This window comes from Helianthus annuus, chromosome 4, assembly GCF_002127325.2.
Source record: "Helianthus annuus cultivar XRQ/B chromosome 4, HanXRQr2.0-SUNRISE, whole genome shotgun sequence".
In the NCBI taxonomy this organism is placed as follows: Eukaryota; Viridiplantae; Streptophyta; class Magnoliopsida; order Asterales; family Asteraceae; genus Helianthus; species Helianthus annuus.
In genome coordinates, this window is record NC_035436.2 from 185,567,905 (window position 1) to 185,583,906 (window position 16,002).

The 16,002-nt window shown below is 38.1% G+C and overlaps 3 protein-coding genes across 3 annotated transcripts; 2 read left to right on the plus strand and 1 right to left on the minus strand.

Moving 5' to 3' along the window:
• Positions 1-410: 410 nt before the first annotated feature.
• On the plus strand, positions 411-7,933 carry LOC110937503 (cellulose synthase A catalytic subunit 3 [UDP-forming]). The gene is made up of 14 exons (XM_022179932.2): positions 411-593; positions 1,419-1,482; positions 2,095-2,290; positions 2,369-2,583; positions 2,672-2,759; positions 2,836-3,037; positions 3,127-3,393; positions 4,316-4,661; positions 4,746-4,883; positions 5,635-5,760; positions 5,844-6,056; positions 6,140-6,407; positions 6,487-6,689; positions 6,777-7,933. The coding sequence occupies exons 2-14, from the start codon at positions 1,462-1,464 to the stop codon at positions 7,710-7,712; spliced, it is 3,219 nt and encodes a 1,072-aa protein (XP_022035624.1). The 5' UTR covers positions 411-593; positions 1,419-1,461; the 3' UTR covers positions 7,713-7,933.
• Positions 7,934-8,051: 118 nt separating this feature from the next.
• Positions 8,052-10,020, plus strand: LOC110937505. Its single transcript, XM_022179934.2, has 2 exons — positions 8,052-9,341; positions 9,885-10,020. Exon 1 carries the CDS (start codon positions 8,186-8,188, stop codon positions 9,296-9,298), a length of 1,113 nt encoding a protein of 370 aa, XP_022035626.1. The 5' UTR covers positions 8,052-8,185; the 3' UTR covers positions 9,299-9,341; positions 9,885-10,020.
• LOC110937506 (glutathione transferase GST 23) lies at positions 9,649-10,920 on the minus strand. The gene is made up of 2 exons (XM_022179935.2): positions 10,588-10,920; positions 9,649-10,152 (listed from the first exon to the last, which is right to left on the minus strand). Exons 1-2 carry the CDS (start codon positions 10,903-10,905, stop codon positions 9,805-9,807), a joined length of 666 nt encoding a protein of 221 aa, XP_022035627.1. The 5' UTR covers positions 10,906-10,920; the 3' UTR covers positions 9,649-9,804.
• Between the last annotated feature and the right edge of the window lie 5,082 nt (positions 10,921-16,002).

Here is a 16,002-nt window from a genome sequence, read left to right on the forward strand (position 1 = left end):
AATTGCGATTTCAGTCCCTGTGGTTTCACTTTCGTAACCATTTCAGTCCACCTTGTAACCATTTCAGTCCCTGTACTTAACCGAATAATGGATTGAAATGGTTACAAAAGTGAAACCGCAGGGACTGAAATGGTTACGAAAGTGAAACCACAGGGACTGAAATCGCAATTTTTAAACTAATGGACTGAAATAGTGATTTTTGACAAACCACAGGGACGGAAACAGTAATTAACTCTAATGCAATTAAAGAAAAAAGAACACTTACATAGGTAATAGTGCATATAAATAATAGTTCAGGGTCCACTTGTATAACTCAGTGTTACCAGAAACAGTAGTTTATCATTTATGCTATTTTAAGCATTGTCGGTGTACGGTGGTGACGAAACGAGTGGCATGAGTGGAGTAGCAATGTCACTTTCGTCTCTCGTAAGCTATTTCGACTTCAATTCTCATTTATCTCTTCAAACAGCTGTAACAGCAACTTGTATCATTCATACACACAAAAATATCTATATCGCTCCACAAACACAAATATTCTCCACAAACACAAATATTCTCCACTCGCTCCGTATCCACTGCTTTTCGCCACTCAGGTCCGCTTTCATCTGCTAATTTCCATTCATTATATGTCAATTTACGAGAAATTCCACCGGTTTTACTGTATAATTGTATTTGCATTTGTCAATTTTGTGATGATGTTGATTTGTGATAGTAAAACTAAGCTACTGGAATTATATTTGCATTTGTTAATTGTGAATTTTGAATTTTGTAATGATTTTGAAATCTGATAGTTGTAAGCCTAAGCTATATGAATTTGTTACAATTAGGGAATTTGATTTTTGTGATTTTAACACAGGTGCTTACAGTATAATTGTTGTGTTCTGCTCAATTATATTTTTGCATTTTTTTAATTGTTAATTTTGCAGTTTAGACACGATAAACCTGTTTAATAATTTTATATTATTTTTAAACATAATTGAAATTAGGAGGCTAGGCTCCATCGTTTCTCCTTCTTGGTACATTAAACATACAACCGTGTTACCGACATGAGGTATAAAGTAGTTAAAACGAGTCGTATTCATGTTTGATACTTGTGTTAATCGCGTTGTCTCTGACATGTCACGATACGACCTGTTTTTGTCAGCCTTACAATTTTGTAATGATTCTGAATTCTGATAGTAAGTTTAAAGCTATATGAATTTGTTACAATAGGGAATTTGATTTTTGTGATTTTTAACACATATAATTGTTGTGTCCTGCTCAGTTATATTTGCATATGTCAATTTAGCAAGGATTTCAAATTTTGATAGTAAGCTTAAGCTATAAGAATTTGTTACGGTTAGGGAATTTCATTTTTGTGATTTTCACCAGGTGCTTACACTTACAGATTGTAGTTATCGTTTGTGGTATCATTTCAGGCTGAGATTGATGGTTGAGTTCACAATTGGTTGATTCGGAGCAATGGAATCAGGAGAAATTGGGGTTAGTAACTTAGTATAATAGTATTAGTATTTTGTAACAAGTTTTGGCCTCTTTTTTCCCTCTCTAGTTCAATGTTGCAAATTTACGTGTTAGAACGATGGAACTGGTATCTATGAACATGCCATGCTGATTATGGAGTAGATGATTGTTTTTGTTGTAACTTGTTGCTTTTTTTTTATCTACTATAAGACCGCCCGTAATGGGGCCTTTTTTTTTTTTTAAATTCAAAAAAAAAAAAAAAAAAACGCTCGAAAACGCCCCCCACCCATTACACCCCGGCGTGATTAAGCGTTTTTCGACAAAAAGTTGGGCCGGCGTGTTTAAAAAAACGCCTAAAAGGGCTTGTGGCAAGGGTTGACTGACCAATGGGGAAACTTTTGCATTGTTTAATTTAAACAAAAATTTTGTGTAATTAATGGAAGGGGCGTTATTGGGCATTACCCCCACTACGCCACTTTTGCAAAAACGCCCAATAATGCCCCCATGCTGACTGGACTGCCACATGGCAGAAAACGCCCCAGGTGGGGGCATTATTCGACAAACGACTACGCATGGTCTAATATGGTATTGGATTTAACTTCAGTTTACATTTGTTATGTTTTGATTGTGCAGGGGAAGTCTTTGAAGAACGGTGGGAATCAGGTTTGTCAGATATGCGGGGAAAATGTTGGCACCACAGAGAAAGGAGAGGTGTTTATCGCTTGTGATGTATGTGCATTCCCAGTTTGTAGACCGTGCTATGAATATGAGCGCAAGGATGGCAATCAGTCTTGCCCTCAATGCAAAACTAAATACAGGCGACATAAAGGTTGTGATTTACTTCAAAGCCACCTTATACAGTTATACCAATCCAATCTCTTTGCTAATTACTAAGTATATATTGTAGGAAGTCCTGCTATTTTTGGAGAGGAGGAGGATGTTAACGCTGATGATATTACTGCGGATATTCACTTAACCGAAACTCAAAGTGAGAAGCAGAAGATATCGCAGCGTATGATGAACTGGCACACGACATATGGAAGAGGGGAGGATGCTAGTGCTCCGAATTATGATAAAGAGGGCCCGCATAACCATATACCTTTTCTAATCAGTGGACAAGAGGTTCGTTGAATGCTTAATCTACACATCCATCTTTCCGTTTTAATATTCGTTTGCTTCAATTACGATATTTAATTCTGCTTATTATTAGGTTTCTGGTGAGTTTTCTTCAGCATCTTCTCCTCCTCGTGGCGGAAGAACACATTCGCTTTCTTACCATGGTGATATTAATCAATCACGTACGTTATGATGAGAAAATGAATTAATCTTTAAAAATACACTGCTCTTATTTGATACGAAGTATTCTGTTTGCAGCTAATGGTAGAGCTGTGGACCCCGCAAGGGAGTTCGGAAGCACAGGATTAGGCAACCTTGCTTGGAAAGAGAGAGTTGACGGCTGGAGGATGAAACAAGATAAGAATGCGGTTCCGGTTCCATTGACCACTAGCCATGCTGCTTCTGAAAGAGGTCAAGATATCGATGCCGCCACTGATGTGCTGGTCGATGACTCGTTGTTGTAAGTCTATTGGTTCCATGTCGTTATGATGCGCTATTGAACTGAACTGTTGCTGATTGATTACTTTTAACTTGTTTTATCTATTAAAGGAATGATGAAGCCCGCCAACCACTTTCTAGAAAGGTTTCTATTTCGTCATCCAGAATAAATCCTTACAGAATGGTTATTGTACTCCGATTGGTCGTTCTGTGCATTTTCTTGCACTACAGGATAACGAACCCTGTGACCAATGCGTATCCGTTGTGGTTACTTTCTGTTATATGTGAAATATGGTTTGCAATATCTTGGATATTGGATCAATTCCCCAAGTGGCTACCAGTAAACCGTGAAACATATCTCGACAGACTAGCTCTTAGGTAATTCACTTCAGACTTCCCCATCATACTATTTATTTAATAAATGTACTAGGTTATAACCCCGTGTATTACACGGGTTGAATAAATAAATTTTATATACTAAATAATAAAACAATATATCTTTAAAAACCTCCTTTATTGCATGGTTTGAATAAATTTAATTTTTTATATATTAAATGATAAAAAGTTATATCTATAAGAACCATATGTATTGTATGGTTGAATAAATGTAATTATACCAAATAAAAAAATCTATCTTTAAAACCATGTGTATTACACGGGTTGAATAAATGTGTTATTGTTTACCAAATAATAGAAACGTTATATCTTTAAAAACCCTTGTGTATTACACGGGTTGAATAAATATTATTTTATATACCAAATAATAAGAAAATTATATTTAAAAAAAACTAATGGATATACTCGGTACGCCATAGATATGGTGATTACGGAGATGATTATTGAAAAGAATATATAGTGGTCAAACATGTTATTCAAGAAACAAATAAGCAGCTATTTGAGTGATAAAATATAAAATAGATTATATTTTAAAAACACCCGAAATAAATCTAATTTTATATATAAAGTAATATACAAGCTGTTTAAAAATTATGTAATAAAATCAATATAATAAGTTTTTTAATAATGAAAATAAAAATAAACAATATATTATCACAAAGTTTGGTTTTGACGATTAAACTAAATAATATTTAGTAGGAGAGTTATCTATAATTAATTAGAATAGATTAAACTAAATAATGATTATCCATAAGAGATTAAACTAAATAATAATTATCTATAAGACATGGCTTAATATGATGACAAGTGTCCGAAAATGGTTTCTTTTATTATATGTATAGATATAAATTTGAATTTTTTTTTTTTTTTTTTTTTTTTTTTTTTTGCAAAATCATTGTAACAGGTATGACCGGGAAGGAGAACCGTCACAGTTAGCTGCTGTTGACATATTTGTTAGTACTGTGGATCCCTTAAAGGAACCACCTCTTGTGACAGCAAACACTGTTCTATCTATACTTGCAGTTGACTATCCAGTTGACAAGGTTTCATGCTATGTTTCTGATGACGGAGCTGCTATGTTGACTTTCGAAGCTCTGACCGAAACATCAGAGTTTGCAAGAAAATGGGTTCCTTTTTGCAAGAAATATAACATCGAGCCCCGAGCTCCTGAATGGTATTTCTGCCAGAAAATTGACTACCTCAAAGACAAAATTCAGCCAACTTTTGTCAAAGACCGTCGAGCTATGAAGGTAGAAACCGTTTGACGCAAGTAATCTTCGATTCTCTTTACTATTTCTCGAGTAAAAATTGGTACTTTGTTCCTTTTTTGGCAGAGAGAATATGAAGAATTCAAAATTCGTGTCAATGGGCTTGTTTCCAAGGCTCAGAAAGTCCCTGAAGAAGGATGGGTTATGCAAGACGGCACACCGTGGCCCGGAAATAATACTAGGGATCATCCCGGAATGATCCAGGTAATCTAACTTTCCCAAATTATGTCAAACTTGTATTTTTACCCGCCGCCGCAAAACTTAAAGTAACTCAAACTTATACCGTCAAATATTTGACCCGACTCGTTTTCGAACAAAATTTACGTCAAAACGTAGACCAACTAAAAACGCACATGAAAATAAGCACGGAAACGTATTATATTTGACCTGACTCATTCCTGAGAAAATTTACGTTGAAACGTAAACCAACTAGGATTTATAACAAAACGTAGTTAAAAATAAGCATGTAAGAAAATAGTGTTTCTTTATGCTAAAGAATGGTACCACGCATTGCGTTGGAGTCGAAACGTTAAGTAACTCGAATTTATACCGCTTAGTGAAAACGTATTGTATTTGACCCGACTCGTCCCGAACAAAACGTAGACCAAGCAAAAATGTACATAAAAATAAGCGCGTAAAACTCTAGGGGGGTCAAAATGACGTTTTACAAAGTTTTTAGAAAGCTGAGGGAGTGTAAGTGGTAATGCTAAAAGCTGAAGGGTTGAATACACAAAAAGAAAAAAAACCATGGGTTGAATGGCATTGTTGTAAATTTAATAAAGAAAAATAATAAGAAATAGAGGTTGTGTCTTAGGAACTATTCCTACGACACCCGCTTTTGTTATATATATATATATATATATATATATATATATATATATATATATAATAATTAGTACATCTTGTTTATGCATTTCTCTCTGAATCATGACTAAATTGTTCTTTTCTTTTTCAGGTTTTCTTAGGTCAGAGTGGTGGGCTTGACAGCGAGGGAAACGAGTTGCCACGGTTAGTTTACGTTTCCCGAGAAAAACGTCCCGGATTTCAACATCACAAGAAAGCTGGTGCCATGAATGCACTCGTGAGTAATTTTACATTCAAATCTTCATGTATAACTTTTTAACGTAAATGATGACCCGTAACTTACAGTACAACAATTTATAGGTGCGTGTATCGGCGGTCCTTAACAACGGCCCTTTCATATTGAATCTTGATTGTGATCATTATATTAATAACAGCAAGGCACTGAGGGAAGCCATGTGTTTTATGATGGATCCGAATCTTGGAAAATACGTTTGTTACGTTCAGTTTCCACAGAGATTTGATGGAATTGACAGGAACGATCGTTATGCTAACCGAAACACTGTCTTCTTTGACGTAAGTTTTTCAAACCGGTTAAATTTATATTCTTCCATCCCAATTATACAAGTGTTATATTACATCCTTTTAAGTTTTAACAGATAAACTTGAGAGGTTTAGACGGCATTCAAGGCCCTGTTTATGTGGGAACCGGATGCGTATTCAACAGAACAGCATTATATGGTTATGAACCACCTATTAAACCGAAGAAAAAGAGAGAGAAAGGCGTATTGTCTTCCTGCTTTGGTGCGTCACGAAACAAAAGTTCAAATTCAAACAAAAAGGGGTCAGATAAAAAGAAATCGAGCAGGCATGATGATCCCACCGTTCCGGTATTTAGCCTCGAGGATATAGAAGAAGGCGTTGAAGGTTCACAATCTAGTCTTATAAAAACATATCTCAATGTTTATATCTTAGTCTTATTAACGATTCTGTTTATTCATATCAGGAGTTGGGATTGACGATGAAAAATCATTACTAATGTCACAAATGACCCTCGAGAAAAGATTCGGGCAGTCAGCTGTTTTTGTTGCGTCGACACTTATGGAAAATGGCGGTGTCCCACAATCTGCAGCACCAGAGACTCTTTTAAAAGAGGCTATTCACGTTATCAGTTGTGGGTATGAAGACAAAACCGACTGGGGGAGTGAGGTTCGTTTTCGTTTTGGTTTCAACTTTTTAAACCTTTTAAGATGATTTGGATTTTTGAACAGTATCTAATGAGTTGAATATTGACAGATTGGGTGGATTTACGGTTCTGTGACGGAAGATATTCTTACTGGATTCAAGATGCATGCACGCGGTTGGCGATCGATATACTGTATGCCACCTAGAGCAGCCTTTAAAGGTTCTGCACCTATAAATCTGTCGGATCGTTTAAACCAAGTGCTCAGATGGGCTTTAGGGTCAATTGAAATCCTGTTCAGCAGACATTGCCCGATTTGGTATGGTTATAGTGGAAGACTAAAATGGCTCGAACGTCTTGCGTACATAAACACAACCATTTATCCAGTCACCGCAATTCCGCTTCTGGTCTACTGTACGTTACCAGCTGTGTGCCTCCTTACCGGAAAGTTCATCATTCCGCAAATTAGTAACCTTGCGAGTTTATGGTTTATATCTCTATTTCTTTCCATTTTCGCAACGGGAATACTTGAAATGAGATGGAGCGGGGTCGGGATCGACGAGTGGTGGAGAAACGAACAGTTTTGGGTGATCGGTGGTGTTTCCGCCCATCTTTTCGCTGTTTTTCAAGGTCTGTTGAAAGTGCTTGCGGGTATAGACACCAACTTTACCGTTACATCGAAGGCATCCGATGAAGACGGTGATTACGCTGAACTTTATATGTTTAAATGGACGACGCTCTTGATTCCACCGACAACACTCTTGGTGGTGAATATGGTGGGTGTGGTCGCGGGTATCTCGTATGCTATCAACAGCGGATACCAGTCGTGGGGTCCACTCTTTGGTAAACTTTTCTTTGCGTTTTGGGTGATCGTTCATCTCTACCCTTTCCTTAAGGGTCTTATGGGGAAACAAAACCGGATGCCTACTATTGTCGTCGTGTGGTCTATTCTTCTTGCATCCATCTTCTCTTTGTTGTGGGTTAGGATCGACCCGTTTACTACACGAGTCACTGGCCCAGATGTTCGGTACTGTGGAATCAACTGTTAACCTGTCAATTGGACATAAAATCCCACCCTACATACGACCTCTGGATATATAAGCTGCCTGTTTTCATAACTACCTTTTTTTCTGCACAAAATACATGAATTGATGGGTGTTTAATGTTTTTCTATATAGCTTCTTTTCTTTCCTTTTGTTATGTATATTTGAATTTGAATAGTATAACATTTTACACATAAGCATCATAAAATATAAAATTAGTTAACACAGATCCATATTGTCATTTAGCAAAAAATATTCACTCTTTATAAGAACAACTCAAAATAGTCCACCTTGGTCTTTATTTTCACGTGACCACACAAGACCCTGGTCTTCTATATTTCCCACCATCGGATCACACCTCCAAAACACATCCAACGGTGACCAACACACCATCTCAGATCTTTATTAGTTATAATCATCATCAAATCATATCACTCTTTCTTTCTTCACCTGAAAGCTTGACCCTCCGCTGAACAATCATGGGTTTCACAATGGGTCTGAACCTACTCCTGTTACTAGCCATGGTTGCAACCAACATCCTCTCACTCTACCACCTCTCCACCACCATGATCTCCACCAAACCACCCACAACCCCCACCCCACCTGTCCCAGACCACCTCCTCCGCCAGCTCCAAACCATACGCGCTACCATCACCCACCTCACGCGCCACCACTCCAACCCATCCATACCCACCACCCCTTCCACTATCCCCTCCGAACTCCTCCTCTACACCCAACTCTCCCCCATCGCATCCTCCTGCCGCCACCACCCTGACCTCCTCCACCAGTACATGAACTACACCCCTTTTTCCCCTTGTCCGCCACCGTCCTCCGCCGCCGCTGAACCACTCATCCTCCGTGGCTGCCACCCTCTCCCCCGCCGGCGTTGCTTCTCCCCCACCCCTAACAAACAACCCACTTCACTACCCACTAACCCCTTCTCTCCGGTGCCGGAATATTCCATTTTATGGAACAATTACAAGTGTAAAAACTTTAACTGTCTTAACCCTGATCTGGGTTTTGATTTAAAGAAAGAAAAATCAAAACTTTTAACTTACAAAACCGATCTTGATCTCCCAATATCTCAACTAACAGACATTGCTAAAAAGTCAAAAATCGTTGTTCGGTTAGCGTTGGACATCGGTGGCGGTACGGGTACTTTCGCTGCTCAAATGAAAGAACAAAATGTGACAGTGATAACCACCACAATGAGCTTGGGTGCACCTTACAATGAAGTGGCTGCACTCAGGGGATTGGTGCCTTTACATGTTCCATTGCAGCAGAGGCTGCCTGTGTTTGATGGGGTGTTGGATCTTGTGCGGTGTGGGCATGCTGTGAATCGGTGGATCCCGGTGCAGGCGATGGAGTTTTTGGTTTACGATGTTGATAGAGTGTTGAGGGGTGGTGGGTTCTTTTGGGTGGATCGGTTTTTTAGTAAAGGGGTGGATCTTGATAAGGTTTACGCGCCGTTGATTGGGAAGTTGGGGTATAAGAAGGTGAAATGGGCGGTTGGGAAGAAGACGGATTCGAGTGGCGTTAAGAATGATGAGGTTTATTTGACTGCTTTGTTGCAAAAGCCGGTCTCAAGATGACAATAACGATGATGACGGTGATGGTTTTGTTTTCGCTCTTGAGGTACCGATTTGTGGTAATGAAGCTTTTCTTAGTTGTGATTTGAGGGTAAATTTAGTATCTTTTTTTCTGATGATCCTGTTAGTGCATCAGTGTGTTAGTTCTAGTTTATGGGACTTTAAGTAAAGATCAAGATTATGAAATATAATTATGTATGTAATATGTAAATACCTTCACTAAGCAGTCATGTATTGAGTTTGATTGAAGGGATGATGGATGGTACATGTATGTACTGGACTTGAATTATTCAATCGAACGATGGGTTTTCATCTGTTGGTTCGAGGATCTAATCTGTTTGGTTATTCGGGGATTACATAAAGGTTTTGGATTACATAAATCTTGCAACTCATACATACGGCGAAACATATGGATGTTCCATTTATTTAACATACACGACGAATGTGTATATATTAGCGAATAGCGACACATTTGACACCATAAAACAAACATGTTTGGTTGTAGAAAGTTAGCCGAACAGAGTTTGTTTGCTTTTTTGAAATCTGGCTATTAGGGTCTCTTGATCAGGCCAGCTTTCATGAACTGCAGGGATCTCAAGGAATCTATCCCTCCATGCGCATAGTTTTGGAAATGAATCTTCATCAAGGAGTTTCACACCACTTACCACTTCTAAGGGACGAGAATAATCAGCAAGCCACCCGAAAGCAAGATCCAAGAATCCAACGCGCTCTCCACTCAAGAAGTTATTTTCATTTAGCAGTTGTTCTACGCGTTTTAGATGCGCCAACGTTGTTTCTCTAGCTTCCTCTTGATCCTTCCCTTGCTTCCTAAAATAGCCATAGACTGCTGGTAAAACCTGCATTTTAAGTTTCAACTTTTCATATAAACAATTCATTAATGTAATAAAAGTAAAAGTTAATTGCCAAAATCGTCCCTGAGGTTTGAGCATGTTTGCCATTTTCGTCCAAAATGACCTTTTTGTACCATTTTGCCCCTCACGTTTGGCATTTTTTGCCATTTTTATCCAAATGACTAACTTAGTTAAAAAACACCGTTCAATGAGGGGTATGTTTGAAAATTTACATTTATAAGTAGGGGTATTTTGGTCTTTTGGCCAAAAGTTTACACGCGGTGTCCTTAACCTAATGCGAGTCAAAATTGCCAGTCATAAACAAAACGAACCGAAAGCTTGCATGATTTCAACCAACCTATTTCAAAACCAAATGATGAGACATGCACTTATATTAATAGCAAGAACAACAACAAATGTTAATCATAGTCGGTAATTTACCTGCTCATCGCCGTATTTTGCCCAGAAACGTTCATTGGCTCTGAGAAGAGGATCTTGAGGTAAGAAAGGACTCACGTCCTTCCATGTCTCATCGATGTACTCTAGAATCACAAGCGAGTCGCAAATGGGTATTTCATTGTGCACTAGTACCGGCGCCTTCTTGTAAACAGGGTTGTACTTCAAGAGTTGAGGACTCTTATTGGCATGATCTTCATATGTAATTTCGTACTCTATGCCTTTCAACTTTAGTGCCCAAACAACCCTTTTAACAATTGGGCTAGGCCATGTCCCCAAAAGCTTCACCTTTTCCATTTCCATTTTTGAGGTTGACTTAGTAATTAGTTGGGTTCTTTCTTTTATAGGGCTTTTGTAAATAAGTATCTTCTAAGCATATACCTTGTGCATTGCTATTGTATAATAAGATGATTTCCTGCATGCTAACTAAATTTTGGATTGGGTGTAACTAGTAGTCAAACAAAACAAAAAGATATCAACAAGGGGAAAACATGGGTATGTCTATTTGGTACCCCAACATCATATTCGGCTGAAAATGATGCCTTATTCTATTACTTGTTATTATTTTATTATTACTATTATACATATGAATTTTTACTTGACATGAACAGTAACCTTCATTTGTTTAATTATTATATATTATATTTTTATTATAATACTAAAATATTTTAATTATCTTTTAATATATTTTGTTTTTGGATTATAACTTTTAATATAAGACGTTCTATAGAATTTTATGAGTTTATTGTTGCGACCTTCTTATTTTTATGATTTTATCTACGTCTAGATCTAAATTTTGCTCAAAACTGATAAAGTAATTTTTTGGTATAGTAAGTTGTAGCAACTGTCGATGTCGTACCAGTATTGTGACTGAAATCATCAGAGCAGGTACCAGTGTTTGTTTTTATGGTTATTGATCGATGTAAAATACTGTGGATATCTTTTTGGGTGTATAAAGACTTTATTTTTTCGGTTCCTTCTTTCAGTCGTTGTATTGTGTGTCAATACCATAACAGACCGATATCGATATAAACCGAATTCCTGCCGCATAATGCAGGCAAATCCCACTAGTTATATATATTAACAGAAACCTGTGATGAACAATGTTTTTTTAATATTTATTTTTTCTAAGGTTTCATTATTATATTGATTTATTACATTATTGTGAGAACTAATTTGAACACAAAAAAAAAACCTAAAAAATCTAAAAAACATACAATTTTTTTAAATATTTTTTTTATAAAAAATTGCTAATAATCGAGTTTTTTTAGGTTGATGCGTGTGTAGTGTAATATATTTTTGATGTATATTTAAGCCCCTTTTTACACTTTTAGCCAAGTTTTAAATTTATAAAACACGATATTTACTAACACTAAACACACATATGGGCAAGTGCACCCATCGTGGACGTAGTATAGTGTTGGTAAGATACCGAGGTCGTCCAAGGATACAAGAGCTTTTAATACCGGTTTATCCTCAACGTCTAATCAAATCAAAAAGTTAGAAAAATGTTTTAAACTAAGAAAAATAAAAACTAACTAAATGCTGAAAATAAAAATAAAATAAAAACAGATAGACAAGATGAATCACTTGGATCCGACACGTGTATTAGTATAACCTTTGATTATTTTCGCACTTTTGCACTTGTTTAAGAGATTATCTTAGTTATTGTAGTAGGCCCCTCTTTTGAAGGCGACGTTACCCTCAACCCAGTAGTTTGAGTCAGCAAGGATACAATCCTAAAGGGTCGGATTATTGAAAGATAATGAATTAAGTTATTAATGCAAATTGTGGTAGGCCCCGCTTTTGGCGGTGACGTTACCCTCGGCTAAGTAGTCTGAGTCAGCAGGGATACAGTCCTAAATAGCCGGGTTATAGTATTAATAGTAGTTAACTTATGAGGGGGTCAAAGAGTTTGGATCCCCGCCATCCAATACCTATGGGCATTGAAGGAGATCCTACTAAATTTGACCCAGGTCCCAAGCAGGACCTCTAAACGCTGAACAAGGGCAAGACCCTTACCAAACCGTTCCCTTAACCCCCGACCAGGTAGCCAACATACCTCCATATAGACCGTGGAGATATGAATGGTGAAAATCTTTTATTTTATATAGACAGTAAAATAATGCCAAGACACCACGGACAAACGATAAGGAAAGATCACCTTCAACATAAGTAACTAGTTATTAAAGTCATTAATACAAAACCAAATAAAAAGTGCAAAAGATTAAAAATAAAAAGTATTATACTAAACACTTGTCTTCACCAAGTGATGTAAGAGACTTAGGCAAACATGGCCTTGATTGTCAAGAACTCTTACGATCAATCTTGGATCCCGAGACGACTCACACACTCTACGATGGACAATGGATGATGGTGGTGGATGATGGTGTTATGGTGGTGGTGGGTGGTGGATGAGGTGTGAGAGAGGTGGTGTGCCAAGGGATGAGAGAGAATGAAGCCAAGCTCCTCTATTTATAGGCTGAACAGAAGGCTGGACACGGCCCCGTGTCCGCTGGACACGGCCCCGTGCCCGCCTGACACTCTCTCTCCTCATTAATTGTAATTGCGAATTACAATTAATGCGCCTGCTGTACTTTCACCACGCCCCCGTGCCCGCTGGACACGGCCCCGTGGTGGGCAATGGAAGCTTCTACTGGTTTGTCTTTTCTGCTGCTTCCTGGGCACGCCCCCGTGTTCGCTGGACACGGGGCGTGTTCAGACTCTGTTTCTTCTCTTTTGCCTTGGGAGATGCCGTTGAGGGTCCGGGCAGTCCACTTTTGTTCCTTTTCTTGTATTTTATGGTAGAATTAGTTGTCTTTTTGCTTCTTTTGTGATTTTGAGCTCATTTCATCCTGAAAATACAAAAGGAAGACAAAAACACTCTTTTTCCAACATTAGTACTAAAAAAGGGTTAGTTTTATGCCTTAATTGATGTGATTTATATGTTGCATTTTACACACATCAAATACCCCCACACTTGAACTTTTGCTTGTCCTCAAGCAAAACTCTTTAAATGTGGCTTACACTCCCAAATGGAATAGGTAGAAGAGAAGTTTTTTTAGCTTGTCCTAGAGTGTCGGGAATCCAAGGTTTTTATAGGTTTTATTTTTATTTATTTACAATCCTATTCGTTATGATTTATTTTGAACGTTTCATAAGATGAATTACTTAATTGGGCATAGCATGCCTTATTAAAATTCCATTTATATACAAGTTCACATACCTCACGGGAGATCACTCAACACTCGGCCGAAGGTGTATATTTAGTGAATCACTCGAGAGCGGCACGGAACTCACGTCTTCCATAGGCTTGCCAAGCAATCAATCCTCCTCCTTTTTAACTTTTTACCTTTGTAAATATCAAGAGGGCTTTTTGGGTGAAGGCTTGGGTTTAAAGGTGGGTGGTTGGTTAGTGGTTAGTAAAAAGGGCGAAAATCGTAACAAGCGTCGGTTTTCGTGAAGTACCTTGTTTTTAGTGACTTTTTATTTTGAAGTATTTCTCCAAACAAGCTTTTATAGCTTTTGTTTGTTTTTGACTTCATCATTTTTTTAACGTCACATAAAAAGGTGAGTTTACGAAAAAGCGAACTTGTTACTAAAATAAAAAAAAATAAAATAAAAAGGTTTTTGGTGGGTAAAAAGGGTTTTGGGGTAATGAAATGAAAGGTTTAGGCTCAAAGGGGCTAATTAGGGGGATTTTGGGTAGGTAAAAAAAATTGAAAAATAATGGTTTTGAAAGAAAAAAAATGGTTAGTCCTAATGCCTCCATCATTTACTTACTTGGGTTTAAGTTGGTAAGGACCGGGAATGTATCGTCGTGGCAAGTTCTAGATTTGTAAGGACCGAGCGGCTATTCACACAAGAAACGAAAAATGAGCATTTAATCTAAATATGTGTATTTTTGTGCTCAATAAAGGCTCAAAACTCACTTTTGTGGGAATGGGTTTTTAATGTGACCAAGCATATATAATCGAATTTTTAACTAGACTTGTTATACCGTTTCATAATTTTCTTATGTTGGTTCTTTTTTTTATCACGACGCTATCGGTTGTAAACTTATAAAAATATAACCTTTTTAGAACTTGTTATTCCCAACTTAAACTAAGACAAGTAAAATAAAAAAATGAAAAAGTTTTTGAAAAAATTTGGGGTGTTTAGCGGTTCCAATAGAGTTTTGTGTAAGGCTTGTGTTTAGGATTTTGCAAAATTTCAAGGTTTTAGCATCCCCCCCCCCCCACTTAAATTACACATTGTCCTCAATGTGTCCAAAAATAATGTTTTTGGTTGATTAGAATGTATAAAAGTGGGTTAAAAAGCAAAGATTTATGTTACTGGCATCCTGGACACGGCCCCGTGTTCACCGGGCACGGCCCCGTGGTCAAGTGCCAGTAACAAAAATTACAGAATTGAAACAGAAGCCTGGACACGGGGGCGTGTCCGCTGAACACGGCCCGTGTCCAGTTACCTGAACTGGGTGATTTTCTGCAGGGGCTCAGCACGGGGCCGTGTTGGTTGGGCACGGCCCGTGTTGAGCCTTCTGTGATGGAGATTTTTGTCGGGTTGCTCTGTTCTTCGTGTATGGTTCCATTTTTCTCGTTCCCTTTTTCATCCATTACCACCATGAGTGTGTTTTATTCTCACGACAACCATCAATCATAAAAACCATCATAGTATTGCAAATCATAGAGAGACATTACATTAAGTTAGCTAAATAACTAGGGGATACATAAGGTTATCATAAGGGTTCTACTTATTTAAGAAAATTTCAGGAATAGCTTCCCGATGTAGTAACTCTCTCTAGCCGATGGCTCCTCGGTTGTCATTCAAAGCCATTCTTCTATCTCCCTTGGGAGGTAGAAGGTAGCTTCATTCTCTTCGATGTCTCGAGGAGGAATGCTCACCGGGACTCCTTGCACCACCCTTGGTTGAGGTACTTGGTGCATGGCGTGCCATTCTGCTGGAATGATGACCTCGGGTACTACATTCCACGCCCTTTGGGTTATCACCGGGACCAAAGGCGGGGAAGCGAGAAGGTTTAATCTCTGGTGCAAGAGATTTACTTCTCGTAGGCAGCCCTCCAAACCTACCGTCAGATGATTAATACGATCCACCAAAGCTTCTTCTACTCCCGTCATCTCGTCTATGGCTTCCCTCAAAGCGTAAACGTAGTTTACTAGGGAATCCTCTGCCGTAGACGACCTCCTTCCATTTCGGTTATTTCTCGAAGATGTTCCGCTGTTCCTGCTGGCCATTTTCTGCGAAATAATCCGAAGATAACTAAACTTTTGCAAAACAGTACCTCGAACACGGCCCCGTGCTCAATGAGCACGGCCCCGTGTTCAGCTATCTGCAGGATTTTTGTCTAACGACTCCAGGTTTTTAAATTATTTTAATACA

Excerpts from the sequence above, each read along its gene's own strand:
- LOC110937505 (XM_022179934.2), top strand. The coding sequence starts at position 8,186 with ATGGGTTTCACAATGGGTCTGAACCTACTCCTGTTACTAGCCATGGTT.
- LOC110937503 (XM_022179932.2), top strand. The coding sequence starts at position 1,462 with ATGGAATCAGGAGAAATTGGG. Across the intron at positions 6,057-6,139 it reads GAAACACTGTCTTCTTTGAC|ATAAACTTGAGAGGTTTAGA; the intron begins GTAAGTTTTTCA and ends AAGTTTTAACAG. Across the intron at positions 6,690-6,776 it reads AAACCGACTGGGGGAGTGAG|ATTGGGTGGATTTACGGTTC; the intron begins GTTCGTTTTCGT and ends GAATATTGACAG.
- LOC110937506 (XM_022179935.2), bottom strand. The coding sequence starts at position 10,905 with ATGGAAATGGAAAAGGTGAAGCTTTTGGGGACATGGCCTAGCCCAATT. Across the intron at positions 10,153-10,587 it reads CAAAATACGGCGATGAGCAG|GTTTTACCAGCAGTCTATGG; the intron begins GTAAATTACCGA and ends CTTAAAATGCAG.